The 20,114-nt window shown below is 41.3% G+C and overlaps 1 protein-coding gene across 2 annotated transcripts in view; it reads right to left on the bottom strand.

Moving 5' to 3' along the window:
- TGFBR1 (transforming growth factor beta receptor 1) overlaps positions 1-18,948 on the bottom strand; it is a 57,917-nt gene extending 38,969 nt beyond the window's left edge. Inside the window, exon 1 of one of the 2 annotated variants that reach the window (XM_030292670.1) lies at positions 18,806-18,948. In XM_030292670.1, coding sequence (XP_030148530.1) covers positions 18,806-18,890 — 85 coding nt within the window. In that variant the 5' untranslated portion in view covers positions 18,891-18,948. The remainder of the gene's footprint in view (positions 1-18,805) is intronic. The other variant, XM_030292671.1, reaches the window with a different exon arrangement.
- Positions 18,949-20,114: the final 1,166 nt, after the last annotated feature.

Genomic DNA, 20,114 nt, shown 5'->3' with positions numbered 1-20,114 from the left:
CAAGTCATGATCCCAGGGTCGTGGGATCAAGCCCAACATCGGGCTCTGTGTTGAGTATGGAGCCTGCTTGAGATTCTTTCTCTCCCTCTACCCCTCTTCTCTGATCAGGCTCTCTCTCTAAAAAACAACTGCATAGTGCAGAACAGTATATTGAATACAGTAACATTTTGGCTAAAAAGCAAAGGTAGGAAGGAAAGAAGAAAGGAAAATGCATATACACATTGGCTTGTACATATTACAAAGCATCTCCCTGGAAATACAAAAGCAATAGGTAACACTGACTTCCACGGAAGGGAACTGGGTACCCAGATGATAGGGATGGGAGGAGACTTTTCACTACACACACATTTGTACTTTTTGAATTTAGAAAAATGTGAGTGTATTATATCTATTCAGTGTCATAAAAAAATAAAAAATGCCTTTCTATGCTCCATCCCTTTCTCCTATACTATCTTCAAAACTCCTAACTTAGTACATTTACTATATGGAGTATTGCCACCTCATGCCAATTTCAAAACTTTAATGTTCTTTCTGTGAAACGATTTGCCAAGATACAGTAATAGCCTTTAAAATATACTTTTGGGGGGGGGGCACCTGGTTGGCTCAATCAGTAGAACATGCAACCTGTGATCTCAGGGTCATGACTTTGAGCCCCACACTGGGTGTACAGATTACTTAAATAAATAAAACTTTAAAAAAAAACTTTAAAAAAAGTAAATATTACTTAAAAAAATAAAACTTCTTTAACTCTATTAATACTACTTCTTAGAATGTTGTCTAAAGGAGTAACAAGAGATAAGAGCAAAGATACGCACGCAGATGTTTGTTACAGCATTTTATGGTTGAAAACAACCTATATGAATGACAATATGACAATGACAAAATAAATTATGACACAGTCATAAGTGGGATGCTATATAGGCATTAAAGCTGATATTTTAGAAGCATTTTTAAGGACAGGGAAATGGTTATATTACTAAAGCTATATACAATGTGATTATAATTCTATTGCTATCATGTGTCTTGTTTTTTTTTTTTTTTTAACCACTTCAAAGAGTTGAAGGGGTATGTTGATATACAGAGCAGATGTGTACCCTAGCCCCTAAAAAGAATAGAGAAACTTTTATCTCTGATGGTTAGTGCTACAACATTAACTGAATTTCTTGGTTTTTCCCAATCTAAACATACCTTTATAGTTTCTCATTATAGTTTATGTGGACTAGTGGTTATTACAAGAGTATGATAATTAATATAAGGTAATTCAGAGACAAAAAGAAGTTCGAATCCTATCTCTGCCAGACAGCCTGTAAGTAATCTTGGGGAAGTTGCTTAACTTTTTTGAGACTGTTTTCTAAATTTATAACAACAGCAATCTCAGAAGGTTTGGGATTGAGATAATATGTACAGAAATAAGAATACTCAGGGGACCCTGGGTGGCTCAGTTGGTTGAGCGTCCAACTCTTGATTTTGGCTCATGTCAGGATCCCAAAGTCGTGGGACTGAGCGTGGCAGCAGGTTCTGTGCTAAATGTGGAAGCCGGCTTAAGATTCTGTCTCCCTCTGCCCCTCTCCCCCATTCACGTTCTCCCTCTCTCTCTAGCTCTCTAAAATTAAAAGAAAGAAAGAAAGAAAGAAAGAAAGAAAGAAAGAAAGAAAGAAAGAAAGAACATTTAGCATAGTACTCAGCAAATAAAATGCTAAAAAATTCATTTATGCATTCATTCAACAAGTATTTATTAGCACCTACTATGTGCCAGTCCCTGTTATACCTGCTGTACAGAGAATCAGAGCAAACCTTTACACAAGTCCAGAAGACAACACTGACACAGAATACATAATGTAAACAGTGTGCACATAAAGCAGTGAACATTCCCGTCAGCTATTTCTGTCTCTTTCTCCATTCACGGGTACCCATACAGAGTTTTTCAGCAGTATGACTGGTTGAACAGGGTTATTAGAACTTCAGTAATTCTTAGGCAGCGTGAGATGTACCTACAAGAAAGTAGATTTTCAGTTCCAACCCAAATTAACAAAGTGTTGGAATACATCCAGTGTGCACATACCCCTAACAAATAGAGAATCATAACTCATAAAATGTTCATGCTTGGAGGAACCTGGTAATTACCTGATCCTTTTCTCTTATTTTTCAGCTGAGGAAACAGAAATGCCCAAAGTGTTACATCAACACAATCTAGATATATTCTAAAAGCACAGGGGAAAAAAGCATATTGGAAAATCTATGGTGATCTCTCCCAAGTAGGACATGATAAAGGACTCAAGCCTTTCCCTCTGGAAAGCAACAGTGGCTCTAGGTGATGTGACTCAGTTGCACAGGTACTGAGGTACAGGGATGAACCTAAATGAAAAGTGGCAAATCATTCTGGGCTACAATAAAGCTAAAATAGAACTGTGGTAAGAGAAGGAAGTGGTGACCACCCACCAGCTACCTTTGAATTAAAGGAAGAAGAGAGTCACACCTGGGCCTGCAAATAGCAAAAGACCTACTGGAGCCATAAAGAAACGAGCTGGTGTCACTGTGTAGTTCATATTTTAGAAGTGCAGAGTAAGGCCTAAACACCTTTCACCAGAACAGTGTATGTAACCTGTGTGGGAACAAAGGAGGAACACCTTCAGGAGGACCGAGAAGCCTGGGAGATTCCTGCTGTTGAGGAGCTCACAATGTAAGGTAGAAAGCCAGCACGCCATGGGTAGAGGGTAATGCACAAAGTGTGGTGAGAACAGAGAATAGGGACACTTCCCTCAAAGATGGTGCCTCCCCTGAGACTTATAGAAGGCTAAAGAAGAAAGGGAAGTCATTCCAGGGAGATGCTGTACCAGGATTCTGTACAGATTCAGGAATAAGAGACTTCAAGCAGTTTAGGAAAATGTAAATAGATCATATAAATCATCTCGATATAAACAACATGAAAAAAAGAATAACAAAATTCAACACCTATTCATGATAGGTGTTTCTCAAACCAGCAATGAATAGAAAACAAAAATTCAAATATGTATCATTTACAAAAGCATCCAAAATCAAATACATAGGAATAAATCTTACAATATATAAGACCTGACCTCTACAGGGAAAGCTTCAAAGCATTACTTGACAGAAATTATGAAGAATACAAAAGAAAATTTATTTATTTATAAATGGAGGGACATTCAATACTATAAGATGTTAATATTCTGCAAAGTGACCTGCAGGTTCAACAAAATCAAATCAAAATCCTACAGTTGTGTGTGTGCACGCGCGTGTGTGTGTGTAGGAATTCACAAGCTAATTCTAAAACCTATACAGAAAAATATCCCAAGAACGGCCAAAGCAATTTTGGAAAACAATGCTTTTGGAAGACCTACACTACAGAATATCAAGACCCATCATAACATGATAATAATTAGGACTATTAATTAAGTATTGGCATGAGAACAAACAGAACAAATAGATTCCAGAAACAGATTCTCACATCTACAACTATTTGATTTATGACAGCAGTGACACTGCAGGGCCCTGGGAAAAGGAAGATATTACCAACAGTAGTGCTGGATCAACTAGGCGTACAAATTTTAAAAATAAAAAATAAAACACATACACACACATACATATACACAGTGAAATATTACTCAGCCATAAAAAAGAATGAAATCTTGCCATTTGCAATGACATGAATGGAGCTAGAGAGTATTATGCTAAGCAAAATAAGTCAGAAAAAGACAAATACCACATGATTTCACTCACATGTGGAATTTAACAAACGGAACAAATAAGCAAAGGAGAGAGAGAGAGAGAGAGAGAGAGACAGAGAGAGAGAGAGGGAGAGGGAGAGAGAGAGAGGCAAACCAAGAAAAAGACTCTGAAGTATAGAGTACAAACTGATGGTTACCAGGGGGGAGGTGGGTAGGGGGATTAAATAGGTGATGGGGATTAGGAGTGCACTTGTTGATATGAGAACCAGGTATCGTATGAAGTGTTGAATCACTAAATTCTAAACCTGAAATAAATATTACATTGTATGTTAACTAACTAGAATTTAAGTAAAACTTGAGAGAGGAAAAAAGTAACATTATGCTGTATGGTAACTAGCTGGAATTAAAATTAAATATTAGGGGCGCCTGGGTGGCTCAGTCGGTTAAGCGACCAACTTTGGATCAGGTCACGATCTCGCGGTATGTGAGTTTGAGCCCCGCGTCGGGCTCTGTGCTGACAGCTCAGAGCCTGGAGCCTGCTTCAGATTCTGTGTCTCCCTCTCTCTCTGCCCCTCACCTGCTCGTGCTCTGTCTCTATCTCTCAAAAAATAAATAAATGTTAAAAAAAATTTTAATTAAAAATTAAATTAAAAAATAATATATATATATATTTCATTCCATAATGAAAAATCAACTCCAGATGGACTATACATTATCAACATTAAAGTAAAGCAAGATGACTTCTAGAATAAAACATAAATATTTTCAAGACATTGAGTCCAGAAAGATTAATCAAATAGGATTCAAAAAGCCCTAACCTTTAAGAGAAAACAACAGAAGTTAAACTACATTAAAATACATTAAAGTCTGTCAAAAAGATACTGTTCTCCTATATCATTTTTCTTATTCATGTCTTTTTCTTTTTAGATTTTCAAATATTTGTCCATTTTAGTACTGTGTTTAAAAAGAATCAATTTGGTGTTTTATAGATCAAATCTACTGTAATTTTTTCTAAATCTTTATTTCCTTTGCATGCAGTTAGGTTGATTTGTACTTAATTCCTTCTCTAGCTTGAAATCTTCTTGCTTTCGAATTTTCTCTTGGGTACTGCTTTAGCAAAATCCCCACTAGTTTTGTTATGTAGGGCTTGTGTTGCCGGTCATTTCTAAATGGTTTGTAATTACAACTATAATTTCTTCTTTACTACAGGGATTATTTAGAAGAAAAATCTTATATTTCCAAGAGGATATATTATTTATTTTGACTTTTTCTTTTAGTTGTTGTGAATTTCTAATTTGGGTATTCTTTGTAGACCTTCCTATCACCAATTTCCTGGAAAAGTGAAGAAGTATTTTAAAAGAATAGTGTTCATGATTATAAAATTGGAATACATTAAATCTTCATTATTGTGTTATTCAAATATTCTTTTCTAATTTTTTTAATGTTTATTTATTTTTGAAAGAGACAGAATGCAAGTGGGGGAGGGGCAAAGAGAGAGGGAGACAAAATCTAAAGCAGGCTCCAACCTCTGAGCTGTCAGCAGAGAGTCCAACATGAGGCTTGAACCCACGAACCATGAGATCACGACCTGAGCTGAAGTCGGACGCTTAACCCACTGAGCCACCCAGGTGTCCTGACCATTGATTATTTTTTTAGTTAGATTTTATTTTTATCAAAGTTATGTATGTACAGAGTCTACAGTGTCAAATAATTCTACAAAACTGTTACCCCTCCTCCCACAAAAAAGATAGCAGCTCTCCAACATCCAGCCCTTTATTTCCTGCTCCACGGAAGCAATCACACTTTCCACACTTAATTGAGTCTCTTGGTATTTAGCTTTATGTCATTCCCATCCCTTTTCAGAACAAAGAAACACTTACTGAATTTAGCTAAAAGAGGGATGGCAGAGATAAACACTGCTGGAAATCTCAAAGACTTGGTGAACCACATATATAGGTACACAAGTTTTAATTTCTTGACTTCCCTAGTCTGAAATGTTCATCTTTGTCAAACAAAACATCAAAGCAAACAGTTCAATTCTGGTTGCAGTCTCCTAGAGGAATATAGCTAAATTAAACCAAATAAGGACAGAAAAGACCAGCCAAAATGAGGTGACTTTTATAATATGTTGTAATATTTCTAACCACTAAATCCATGGCCTTTCTTGGGGCATGAGGATGTGAGAGTATCTAATGTTGTCTGAGCTCCTTTCAGAAGAACCAACCAAATACAGTTTTCAGACATCACGATATAAATGTCCAGAAGCTTAGCACTAGGAATATGGGTTTCAAATTGCTGTTAGCATTAATGCTAGCATTTTGGTTACTGAAGAAGGCCTCTAGTAGAAGGCTGGTTATTAAAAGGTAAGGGTCTATCAGGACTTGATGTATAGAATTATGCAGCACATGTACAGAATTTATGACATCTATACAGACGTCAATAATTACTATGCCCTAGCTATGGTTTAGAATGGTTCACAGGTGATTACACCCATTTGTTCCATGAGACTTTCCCCCCAGTTCCAGGATCTCTATGCTAAATTAGATGCAAGCACCCCAGCTATTTCCTTAGGGCATGCCATCTGTTTGCAATGCACAGCTAATTCTGAGTCTGTTGCTCCTTGAAAAGTATCCCCTAAGGTTTCTGCCTGACTCCTAAATTCAAATTTATTGAAACTCCTCCCTCCTTCCCCTTCTTCCATCATAAGGCAAGGGAAGGCTAGATCTGACATAACGTATATGATCAATGAGAAATGGTGGAAAGTCTCTAGCTAGAAGAATATTTATGTGACCTTGCCTTTTGTTTGTTTGTTTGTTTTTTATTTTTTTTAATTTTTTTTTTAAATTTTTTTTTTCAACGTTTATTTTATTTTTGGGACAGAGAGAGACAGAGCATGAACGGGGGAGGGGCAGAGAGAGAGGGAGACACAGAATCGGAAACAGGCTCCAGGCTCTGAGCCATCAGCCCAGAGCCCGACGCGGGGCTCGAACTCCCGGACCGCGAGATCGTGACCTGGCTGAAGTCGGACGCTTAACCGACTGCGCCACCCAGGCGCCCCGTTTGTTTGTTTTTTAAAGAATAAAGTGGAAGAAACAATTGTGATCTTGGGGAAAAAGACTGCATGAGAGCAGAAAGACTCAAGCTCATAAATGCATTATAAATAGGGGTGCCCGGGGTGGCTTGGTTGGTTAAGCATCCGACTTTGGCTCAGGTCATGAACTCACAGTTCGTGGGTTCGAGCCCCACATTGAACTCTCTGTTGAGAGTTCAGAACCTGAAGCCTGCTTTGGATTCTGTGTCTCCCCCTCTCTCTGCCCCTCCCCCACTCATGCTGTCTCTCTCTCAAAAATAAACATTTTTAAAAAATGCATTATAGGGGCGCCTGGGTGGCTCAGTTGGTTAAGCGGCCGACTTCGGCTCAGGTCATGATCTCGCGGTCCGTGAGTTCGAGCCCCGCGTCAGGCTGTGCTGACAGCTCAGAACCTGGAGCCTGTTTCAGATTCTGTGTCTCCCTCTCTCTGACGCTCACCCGTTCATGCTCTGTCTCTCTCTGTCTCAAAAATAAATAAAAACGTTAAAAAAAAGTTTTTTTTAAATGCATTATAAATAAGGAAGAGAACAAAAGTTAAAATTTACCATGGGAAAAATAAAATCAAAACAATGGAAAGAGGAAAAAATAGAGTATGTGTTCATAAGAAAGTGATCTACAGTGATAATTGTGTTAATTGGCTTGCTTTGTTGGTGATTAGAGAATTTCAAATAATTTACAAAAAAAAAAAGGAGAGAGAGAAAAGAAAGAAAAGCAAAGGACAAAAGACAGATCTGTGGTTCTCAATCCTTAAAGAATGTCAAGAAAAGGGCCGACTGTGTGTATCCCAGAGGGCACTGGGCCCTGGCTTTTTTACTTCGTTTGGCTATAGCAAGTACTGTTGGTTTGTCTATGTTTAGAGAGATCAGTATTAGAAACATATCTGGGATGAGGAGATACTATAGATTTTTTTCAATTATCCCAACTTTTTAGTATGAAGATTTTCAAACATTCAGAAACATTCAGAACATTCAGAAAAACTGTGAACACCTAAATTCTGTAATTGTCACTATTTTGCTATATTGATTTTATCATTATTTACCATCTGTTGAGGGTCTAATTTCAGAGCATTTAAGGAGATCTTCCATAAATTTAGGCAATTAAAAAAAACCATTCTCCCTAATGGAGACTTGAGTGAGAAAAAGGGTGCTAGGGGTGCCTAGGTGACTTGGCTGGGTAAGTGTCCAACTCTTGATTCTGGCTCAGGTCACAATCCCAGTTTGTTAGATCAAGCCCCGCATCGGGTTCTGTGCTGACAGTGCAGAGCCTGCTTGGAATTCTCTCTCTCTGACCCTCCCCCACATGCTCACTCTTTTCTCTCAAAAATAAACATTTAAAAAAAAGGGGTGGGGGATGCTAAGTGAAGTTTTAAGTGAAATTCCTGTTTAGTTATTAGCTGAATTATTTTCCTAAAATTATCCTGAAATACCATATATGTTCGGAGTCCCAGTTTCCTCACCTGTAAAATAAAGTGAGACAAAATATAATCATGATCCCCATACTTATGGTTGTTTATAGCCTAAAAATCCTATATTTCTATGAAATTTTCTTAAAAATAACTGCCATTTACTTTGTGTTTTCTATGTGGCAGAAAGTATGCTATAATCTCATTTAATCTTCATAGGTTCCTTAAAATTTTGAGATACCACATTCATGAAAACTACCCACTGTTTTTAGTAGCATGTAGCCACTCTGACCTAATTCCAGTTGCACTTCCCCTTCACATTTTCAGTACCTTTTACTAACATCAATTTTGTACTGCTTTGGTGGAACTAGCTAGAACTAGCAAACAAATTTTCATTCCTCACTGAGAAACATGAGCAAACTCTGGTCCCTGGTGTGTAATTTTTTTCCAAATGTAAAATGCGATAAAACAGCCAAAACTACTTTAACTTGTTTATTTTGGTAAAATAATTACATATAATTATTGTTGAAGGAAATCTACAATACACAATCTTGGTGTTTTTATTTAAATCTGTTGCACATTGAATAACAAAATTAAAATGTCAGTTTTTCAATTGGAGAAAGTACTCAAATCAACAGCCATGTGCTAAACAAAGAGACTCAATTAGAGCACATTATGGTTCCATTTGGGAATAAATACATCCAGAAAAAAACCAACAAAGATCATACATATATTGTGCGTGTTCATATAAATTAAAAGTCAGTTACTAATTTTCTATCTCTACATTCCTCTTCAGGCTTACCTATCTCCTCCATGTTCATTGCTCCCAAATATTAGCCCTCACTTCTAGTTAAAAAAAGCTGTTTGTTTTTGCTTTTTTCCATGGGAGCTATTTGTATTTCAATGCATATTTAAAGATCTTATATTGTAGAAATGTAACAGGATGCCCGCACAAGGTGTCCTAGAACTATAAATACACACTATTATGTAATACGTGAGGTTCACACCTAGGAAATCTAGATGGAATGGTTATCCTGAAGCAAATGAACAAAAATAAGGAGGTTCAGCCCTGTTGATTAGAACAAGGAAACACTAGGACTGAGAAGTAAGAAAGGAAAGTGAATCTACTCAAGTCATGGACAGTGATAAACCCAAACTCTTCACTTGATTTCTCTCTCATGCCCCTTATACAAAGCCTTCTATAATAGATTCTGCTCGAGAGCAGGGAGAAACTTGTTTTTCCCAATGAAATTGGCATGTTTCTAACAAAGAATATCCTTCATGGTAACATATGTGAGTATCTTTTATATGAATATTAGGGTTACTATGCATCCTACCTGTGTAAGGACACATTCTCTGAGTATGTGTGGTCTCTCCTAAAGGAAGTCATCGATCCCAACATCCATCACCCAGAAAGGAGGCAGCTCTTCAGATGGGAAACCCAAGCAAAGACACTCTCTGGACCCTGCTGTTTTGGCCCTGTTTGAAGAAAGATAAATGCCTGGCTCTATTCACTTCTGGTGGCAGTACTCAGATGATGTCTGCCAAATGGAGACAGGCCAAAAGATAAGGACATGAGGAAAATGTCTTTGTAAGCCAGCTTGAACAGTTTCATGTTGCTTTCTCTATTCATTATCCTCTAGCTTTTAGCTAAGCTTGATTTAAATGCTGCAGCCTTACATCAGCTGTTCCACTGGCATTAGCGTAAGACTAGTGTGTCCATACTTGGATCACAGCCTTTGCATGGAGAAGAAAAATGGTAGCACAACCCTCAATACATGTTGAAGAAGAAGCCTGCGAACGAGAATCAGGGCTGAGGTCCAGGAAGCCTTTACTACTTAGAGATTCTCCCTGCATTGCATCTTTGTGTCTGGGGCTCCTTATTATTAAGGAAGGAGGCAGCCTCCCATAAATGCTCAATAACAGGCAATGAGATGCAAACTATTAGGTTCCCTGATTGCTCTCACTGCTAGAAAACTCAGAGCTACGTATTGTGTTCAACTACAAAAGCTTTCCCCAGCTAAAAGTTATGGAGAATTGTTCTTTCTTTTCCCCTTTTATTTATTGGTTCTTATCTTTCTGGTCATTAGTTCTGATCTTACTGCATATGTTTTTATTTCAAGTTTCCTAAATCCTTTCCTGGAAAACAGTCAGAGGACACAAGCTAATCACTGAATAGATTTTTCCCATACAATAAGAAAGTTACAAAATAGTGCTCCTCTCAAAGGTATGAATGCTAAAGAGTATGAATGCTATATGTTGGCCTCTCTTCTACCTCATCCAAGAACCAGAGCAGATTCTCAAGAGGTGAAAGAGAGCTTGAACGCTAATGTCAGTACAATCAGAAGATCACAAATAATTCTGAATACATATTTCTTTGGTGTTGGAGGGGGTGGAGAGAACAAAGCATGGACCTGCAATCCAGGAAGGAAGAATATCTCAGTGAATTGAGCAAGGCTCCACATCTAAGCTAGGAGTTCAGAGTCAAAACAAATACTTCACGTAAGGTGGCTTTTTAGGGCACCAGAATAAAAAAAAAAAAAAGGGGGGGGGGGCGAGAGAGAGAGAGAGAGAGAATGAGGTAGAAGGCAAATGCTGATAATTGTTTCTTTGCCTAAGATTCTCTCCCATTTCCAACCACATTCCAATCTTACATCTTTGCTGCCTACTGAAAAACTCCACTTGGTTATGCGATCCTCACCTCAAACTCAACATGTTCAAATCAGGTTTCATTTCCCTGTCAATCTTTCTCTCACCTAATTCCTTACTAGTTAAAAGCATTATCCAGATGTAAAAGTCCTGGAGTCATTCTTTTTTTATTTCATGGAATCCTTAATTTTTGTACTCCAACTTCCTACAACTAAGATCTACTGCCGTTCAACAAATATTTACTGCGTGCCTATGATGCACCAGACACTTTCTATGCCCTTGTGATACGGTGGGAACAAAACAGAGATATCCATTTTCATAAACTTATATTCTAGTAGGAAGAGGGAAACAACAGACAGAGTAAATAAGTAAATACGGTTAAGTAAGTACAGGATCTCAGAAGGTAGTAAATGTTACAAAAAAAGAAAAAGCAGAGTAAGATAATGGCAATTTAAAAAAAGGGTGGTCAGGGTAAGTCTCATTGAGAAAAAGGTGACATTTGAGGAAAGATGTGGAAGAAGTAAGGGAGGAGGCTGTGCGGATATGTGGGGAAGAGCAGAGGCAAAGGGACAGCCCTGCAAAGGCCCTACTACCAGCTCCTCCGATTTCTTTGAAATGTCATAAAAACACGTCAGATTAAAACCACTCACCTGATTTTTAAGGCCCATAATTCCTTGAACCCATCCTCTAAATCATGAACCTCCACTCCTCCCTTTAAAATTCTTGGAACTTAACATGCTCCTTCTTCATATGCATCATCCTCCCCTACCTAGGAGAGCTTTCTCTCTGCCCCAATCTAAACTCTGTCCATCCCACAAGGCAGGGGATCAAGTCCTACCACTTCTATAAAGCAGTGCCTATGGCTGCTATTACTGAATCTGTATTTATCATATTTCCCAAGTATCATATTTCTCTATTTTATTTTTTTTTAATGTTTATTTATTTTTGAGAGGGAGAGACGGACAGACACAGAGTGCAAGCGAGGGAGGGACAGAGAGAGGGAGACACAGAATTTGAAGCAGGCTCCAGGCTCTGAGCTATCAGCACAGAGCCCGATGCAGGGCTCGAACCCACGAACCGTGAGATCATGACCTGAGCCAAAGTCTGATGCTCAACTGACTGAGCCACCCAGACACCCCCCAGGTATCATATTTCTTAAAGGAAGTCAGCCTCTTTCTCTACTTCCCACTGTGTTGGTCACTACAAGCTGAAGCTCTTTGCAACTTAAAAACACTTTTATTAGCTTTGATAAACTACTGAAAGAGATAGAATGATTTTTTTAATGACTTTATTATACTAAAAAAAACCCATGGGGAATGGATGAGTCAAAGAGTTAATGATGGACAGTGATAGCTTTTTTCTTTTCTCTAATTCAAATTTTCAGCTATTTTCAAGGCTGTGGTTATGTTACTTTAAGAAGCAAAGAGTGTGCTATGAAAATATATAAATCAATACAAATAGTGTGTGATCAACTATCATTAGACTCATCAGAGAGATTAAAATTACCTAAAAATATAAGTCAAAGACTGCAAGCATCTGAGTAACTTGCAGTTGCAAAGAGGCACACTATAATTAAGACAAGCTGAAGCAAATTCTCATGGTTGAAAAAAAAGAAGAAAAAAAAAACCCCTTCCTGATGAAGTGACCGAAACAAGATATTTACTGTATACAAAAGCAACATGATGTGCAGGAAAGAGTACACCCTCTGAAAATGTTCAAGTGCAGGTCCCACCACTTATTAACATCATGACCTCAGTTTCCTGGTCTGTAAAATGGAAACACAGAAGCTCTTCCTTTTACAAACTTTCACAGATACAAACTAAGTTCCAGTCTGAGCAAAATCCTGTTAACTCTGCCTACTGGAGTTAGTGGTAATGCACAATCATTCGAACCTCAGTGGTTGGACTGTTACTAGCCTACAGATCTCTATTCTATCTGAAGCAGTATCTTTTTTTATAAATATATCTATGACTAAAAGATGAAAGAATATTGACATCTTTGAATAACATGTAAGATAGCTGAAAAGAATCCTGGGTTTGAACCAATGTCATCAGGGCACCTGGATGGCCCAGTCAGTTAAGTGTCTGATGCTTGATTTTGGCTCAGGTCATGATCTCATGGTTTATGAGATCGAGCCCCGTGTTGGGTTCTGTGCTGACAGCACGGAGCGTGCTTGGGATTCTCTCTCCCTCTCTCTCTGCCCCACTTGTATACATGTTCTCTCTCTCAAAATAAACATTAAAAAAAAAAAAACAAAAACCAATGTCATCAAAATCTACAGTTAACTCTTGAGCATTGGTCACCCGGACCTAGTAACAAATGGACTTAAAAAAAAATCTTCTGGAAATTAACTGGTACATAAGTAAGAAACTTTTGTACTATTATACAACTACCATCAGCGTTGGTTCTGAGAATTAAATGAGACAAGGCAGACAGAATGCCTGGCACATTCTTATCATATATTCTTTTCAGATTGATAAATGGTACATGGACCACTGAATCTTCAAGAAATGTCAAAGTAACCTGTGTGCACCATCTCTTGCAAGTCATAATTTTTTTTTAAGTTAGAAATCATTCTTTATAATGTTGTATTCTCTGAGATTGCCAAACAGGGAGTAGCTTTCCAAAAAGCCAGATGTGATCTATGAAACTGGACCCACAGAAACTGGACCCAGACTTACTCCTCTCTCTCACTAGTGTTGGAGAAAGTGTCTGTCTAAAGCAAATAGCCTATAAGTCAACCAATCATTAAGTTCATATGAAAAAAGGGTAACCATAAGAAACCTACCTGCATCACCTGGGCCAAAACTGTAGAGCTAAAACTGGATCTCATTCAAAGTAGCAACAAATCTACTGTTTATGCTAACAGTTGGATTTGATAATGAAGAAATTCAGTTAAGAAAGTCATTAATTACCCTAAGTATTAGAGTTAGGCCGGGTCAAGACAGACCATAATTTTTAAGATTCTAACAGTTTTTCTCAAGCCAGTTCTAGGGACAATGCATGAAATCCCTGAGATACATGCCAGCATCTGCCCTCAATTCCAGAAGCAGGAAGCAAAGAGTGACCCAATCACATGATAATAAACCACAGTCATCTGTTCAGAGAACTTGCATTATGTAAGCCACAACCAAGAAAGAACAGCAAAAGGCAGGACAGTTTGTCAACATGCACAGGAGGCTCTGTGGTTTGACGAAACATGTTCTCACATCAAAAGGGCCATCCATAAAAAAATGGCATTTTTAAACCCATGTCATTAGACATGAAAATATCTGATGAACTAAAAGGTACTACCAGAATGGTGTTGAGTTCAGATAACTGTTTCAAACTAGGCCTAGAAGAACCTTCTCAGCAAAGATCTTCTCCACATAAGCAGCCCTCCTCAGAGGAACAAGATTACCTCCCTCTCAATTATTTTGATCATGTCAGTTCCCTTATTAATTTCAACAAGTAGATCATCTAAACTCTAAACCTAGACCATGCACTGCAAGGCCTCTCAATTACATCCACTTCAATTAAACCCCAAACAGCTTTACCATCTTTTAAACTACTAAAGTCTACTCTTCTCAATCAATAAGCTCTACACCAGGTCTTTTTATCAGCAATATAAAAAGGATATTGACCTTCTCTTGAGGACTTTTTAGCCCCTCCCCCACTCCATCAGAAGTCACTTTTCATAAATTCTGTAAAATTCAAGATAACTAACTTCACTTAGGTAAGTCACTCCATTAACCCTGCCCTCCCCTCCTCAAAGCCCTTCATATTTTAAAGAGCAGAAGATTTGTGGGGCGCCTGGGTGGCTCAGTCGGTTGGGCGTCCAACTTCGGCTCAGGTCATGATCTCACGGTCCGTGGGTTCGAGCCCCGCGTCGGGCTCTGTGCTGACAGCTCAGAGCCTGGAGCCCATTTCAGATTCTGTGTCTCCCTCTCTCTCTGCCCCTCCCCTGTTCATGCTCTGTCTCTCTCTGTCTCAAAAATAAATAAACGTTAAAAATAAAAAAAAAAAAAAAAAGAGCAGAAGATTTGGAATGAGATAATCTAAATTCCTGTCTTAGTTCTGCCTGACCCTAAGAAATTCACCTAATCTCTGATGTCATTTTTTTCCCTTATAAACCCAAAGGGACTTACAACTTTCAGCATTAGAATGCTTACCCTGGTGGGCAGTCCATAATATTATTTTCCCTGATTATCCCACTTAGATTAGCTTTCTATTTTGTTTCCATTCACATATTACAGAGTTTTCAGAATTGGGGAAAGAAACCGTGGTAATACATCCAAACCCTGCAGTATAAGAACTGAACTCTAAAAAGGAACTTGCCAGTCAATAAAGCTTTGATTCCTGCCCTGGTGTAGGCCCCAGGACAGTGGGGGACCACAGTACTACTCATCAAATCTCCCTCTCTGCCCATTTGAATTTAAGCTACCTTTCAAAGTCAGTTCAAGTCCTAAAGTGTCCAGAAAGCCTCCCCCCATTACTTCAGCCTACATTAATCATTTCCCTCCTTGACTACTTGATGCCTCTCTGCAGGGGATAATATTAAAAATATTTAACAACTGGCTCCACAATGGTGCCAACCAATCAGAAAGGATGTCTGATCAGTCAAAACCACACGTGGCCCAGTAGAAATTGGTGGCTGAACATCAATCCGTAATTTATCAACACAAAATAGCAACCTCAAACCTCCAATACAACTTTCTCATCTGGTATTCAAAATCTCATGAATTAGGAAAGTAGGTATGATCCAGAGTTTTCTGTATAACTAGGGGTGAGGCTGAGGACTAACAAGCAAATCTAATAACCAACTGCTTCTTTCATCACATTATGCAATTTCCATATTATATACACAGAAATGCCAATTAATATCGCATAAGTTGTACTTACATAAAACAGTATAAATACTAAAGGAAGGCTCAGTCAAGTGGAATTCACTTAATCAACAAGCATTTAAGTGGAACAGAATATAAAACACAGTGCTAGGTTCCAAAAGCATAAAGGAAAAGGCATAACCCTTGCCCTCTGGGTACCTATAACACATTCAAAAGTATAGTTAAAGAACGGCACAGGAATGGTAGAAATAAACAACACAAACTGTAAGTACTATACAGTTCAAGGAAATAAAGAGTTCAGGAACTAAATCAGTACATGAAGACAGGACTGAGAACTTCTCTCCTCACATTCCCAAAAGGGGTAAAGTTAAATATGTAGTTAAAAGGCTAAAAAGTCAAGAGTCAGTGGGAAAACAGAAATCACCGGAATTGAGGGTTTACAGTAGTAACGAGTTGAGAATCTTTGGTTGAATACTCAGAGATGGCTTCAATCATAAGCCTCAAGTATTGCTCTAACTGTGAATACAAATAGAAAATCTTGTAAACCCTTTGTGAGGATGGCTGAGGAAGATTAGCTTGGCAATAGCCTATAGAAAAGCCTAGAGGAGAGAAACTAGAAAGCAACTTAGAGTCAAGTGGATAACAGGCAGGCTAAACTGATGGCTGCACACAAAGAAAAGAAGAGACATTCGAGAAGCATTTATGGAGGAGTGCTTGGGTGGCTCAGTTGGTTAAGCATCTGACTCTTGATTTACGTTCAGATCATAATCTCACAGATCTCAGAGTTCTCGGGATCAAGCCCCTCATCATGCTATGCACTGACAGCACAGAGCCTGCTTGGGATTCTCTCCCTCCCTCTCTGCCTCTCCCCGGCTGGCTCATGCTCTCACACGCTCGCTCTCTCTCTCTCTCTCTCTCTCTCACTCAAAATAAATCAATAAACTAACACACAACAACAAAAAAGAGTGGGGGTTTTAGGCATGTTTTCAAAGAAAAAACTTACACGATGGCAGAAAGGAAACCAGGACTCTCACACAGGATATATATGTGGACATACTGGTATGGTACTAATCTGTGTACTAGGGACAGGGAACCAATTTCCCTAGAGAAATCTGTTAAAGAAAGGAGAAGCTGGGCAGAGAAATACAAAACTGATAGATACCCAGACAATAAGGAATAACTGCAAGGTCTTAAAAAGGAAGCTAAATTATAAATTTAAAAGTGCATTTGAGCTGCTTCAGAATCGATGAAGATCAACATAAACAAGCGTGGGCAGACCAGTTGAGGGAGTCTAGACTACAGAGTAACAGCACCAGGATCAACTTTGTGCTGTATGCACACCAGTGTAGTCTGGAAGATTCTCCCCAGCATGGACTGAGCACTGTTCTGGATGCTAATTAAGTCCAATATTGTCAAGTGAATACATGAACACTTAGTGTGCTGGGTAGGCTAGGTGGAAAGAGTGAAGTATGCTATTCAAATTATTAGTGCTGTAGAAATGTTACTTTTGCTTGATACCTGACTATGGATTCTCCTACCTGTCCACATATTTACCTTGCCCCCACTCCTTAGGCCATTGTCAGAAAACCAGCATTTCCTCTAATGTAGGCCCAGTATGAAGGGATTCCAGGAATGGACTAGGTAGGCATCAGAAAAAAGCCAACCGGATTTTCATAGTGTGAAGACAAAACCAAAAAAGGTAATCATAAAGACCAAGTGCTCATTATGAGGACTGAAAAGAAATATGGGTACGTCAGACGGTGATATATTAAGGCATATTAGGTTCTGGAAAAGACTGAACTCTGGGTGGAAATCCTAACTCCAGCTCTTAGTAACTAAGTACTTAACCTGTTTGAAACTCAGTGTTCTCATCTATAACATGGGGCAAATGCCACAAGGCCTGAGGGTTTCATTGTGAGAACTGGATAATGTACTTTATGCATCTACATCATGGTAAGCTTTTAACAGACAGTAGCTATTACTCATAATTGGCACTCTCATTCTTGAGTTGTTTGTTTTTTAAAACATTTGGTATTCAATTTTAGAAACAGAAATGTACTTTCAATGTAATTTAGTTTCTAACACTAAGGATTCTATATTTTAGTTTCTAGTATTTTAGTCTGGATGTTAACAAAGTTTTTCACTGTTCCTTCCACGGAAGTAGGTTATTACCCATAGTCCCATCCTGACTTCATATTTTGGGAAAAAGGAGCAAACAAACATTCTCCCTTGAAAAACCAAAGTACACAGAGACTACTGATTCAAACTACTGTCACTCAAGAAAAGGAACATCACTAGCGATGTTCCTTCGAGGAAATAAAAGCGTTTGATCAATTCGGAGTCATTCCCATTCAAACATTCCAAACCCCGCAGAGTGAGCAAACGTTCAAGTTTCTACTACGAAAACAATCTGTAGCCTTCTGGTTACTGGATTCACTTCAACACTTCCCAGACGCCACCAAAGAAGAACATTCCGCACATCTTCGTGCCTCCTTCTTCTCACACAAAGCTTCGCGGCTCCCCCTTCCAAGAGCCACCCCCGGCTGGGGAAACAGCCTCTCTCGGCGGGTCGGCCGGTGCCCAAAACCAGGGCACCCCCATGACCCGGGGGTCTCCCCCACACGTCGCCCCCTCCTGAGCTCGGCAGGCTCAGAGTTCATACCCCGCCCGGGAAACCTCCGGCGACCCCAACCCCGCCCCGGGCCCCGAGAACCTCGTGCGACCCTCCCGCTCGGGGTGGGGCGCCCAGACAACGCCACAAGGCGCCCGGGCTCTTCCAGGCCCGGCCGGCCGCACACCACCTCCGGCCCTCGGCCCGCGCCCCCTGGCTCCCCGCAAGGCAGTCCGGCCCTCGGACCGCTCCGCCCGACGCCACCTCCCCCGGGGAGCTGGAGGCAGGGGCGGCCGCCCGCTGCCCGGCACGTCCACCCGCGCCCAGACACACGCCCCCGCCCCGCCCCGCCCCGCCCGCACTCCCCGCCCGTGATTCGCGTGGCGGCCGCCAGGCCAGGCCAGCCGGGCCCCGGCCCGGCGCCGCCACCTGCGCCCCCGGCCCCGCGCCATGTTTGAGAAAGAGAGGTAGCGAGCCAGAGGCCGGGCCCGGCCCGCGCGCCCCGCAGCCGCCCGCCAGCCCTGCCGCGCCGCCGCTCACCCGTCGCCCCCGGGGCCAGCGTCGCCGCCGCCGCCAGCACGAGGAGGAGCAGCCGGGGACGCGGAGCAGCGGCCGCCGCCTCCATGGTCCCGCCGCCACCGCCTGTGGCCCGGTCCGGCCCGGCCGCCACCTCGCCTGAACAAGCCCTGCCTCGCCCCACCTCCCGCCGCCGCGGCGGCCTCGCTCCGGCCCTTTGTAACTGCTCCGGGGCTGCGCGTCCATTGGCTGGCGGGCTCCCGCCGGCTCCGCCTCCCGGCTGTCTGCGAGCGGCCAAGCGGGACCAATCCCGGAGCCCCGCCCACGGGCTCGCTGGACAGCCAATCCGCAGCCGCGGGCGCCGGCCTCTGACCACGCCCCCAGACTCCCCGGGGGCCGTGCTGCCAGACCCCTGCCCCAGCTCCAGCCGCTCCCTGCTTGGAGGAGGCCGGGTAGCGGCAGGGTCTAGCGAGCCCTGCCCTGGCTTAGCCTCCAGCCCCGGAGGGCGAGGGTTGCACGAGGGGTGTGTCTGGGTGTGAGTCGCTTTCGGAAAAAGGCTGTGGCAGCTCTAACGCTCTTCTCTTGTAGCCTTCTCTCAGCACCTAAGATCTAGCACTGACCCCAACCCCACCCCGATCCCCCCTTCATGGCCCTGCACCACCAATCCTCAACACAGTCGCCCAGATCCGCGGTCGTCAGGCAGGCTTCAACTTCCATTTCCCAAATCCAAGCTTCAACTTTCAACAGCCCGCCCCCCAAGTCCTTCCTCCGTGCCTTTGATATATGACTCAGTCTTCTCCTCCCGCTGTCAGTGTCTAACCCCAACCTAGCCCACCTCTCAAATTCCAGGCCCTGAAAGTCCTCAAATCCTGGTCTCAGATCTCAGACTTAGACTTCAGATCCTGAGCTCCGACACACCCCCGAAGAGCCTCTCTCCCTTCGGAACTCAGAGCAGACCCAGAACAGGTTCCAAACCACACTCCTTTCTGACCTCCTCCTGATCCAGGTGGGAAAGGGAAGGTTCCCACCCCCACCCCCCAAGAAGGAGGACTTCCCTTCTTAGCACGCAGCACTCCTCCCGTGGCGGAGGGGGCGTAGTTAATACTTTGACTTGCCTCTGACACGCCTGCACAATAATTCTGAGGTGTCACTAGAAACCCAAATAAACTCGGCTACGTTTTCATTCTGAATTCCTAATTTACTGTGAGACGCTCCACCCACCTTCCCTCTGGGACACCAAAATGAGCTCCAGATTTGTAATTCTTCCTGTCAGACTAGTCCTCTCTTCAGACACAAACACAGCCGAGGAGGCTGTTACATAGAACAGAGAACA

This window comes from Lynx canadensis, chromosome D4 (assembly GCF_007474595.2).
Source record: "Lynx canadensis isolate LIC74 chromosome D4, mLynCan4.pri.v2, whole genome shotgun sequence".
In the NCBI taxonomy this organism is placed as follows: domain Eukaryota; kingdom Metazoa; phylum Chordata; class Mammalia; order Carnivora; family Felidae; genus Lynx; species Lynx canadensis.
The sequence above is the reverse complement of the archived record's forward strand: the minus strand, read 5'-3'. Positions and strand labels throughout refer to the sequence as shown.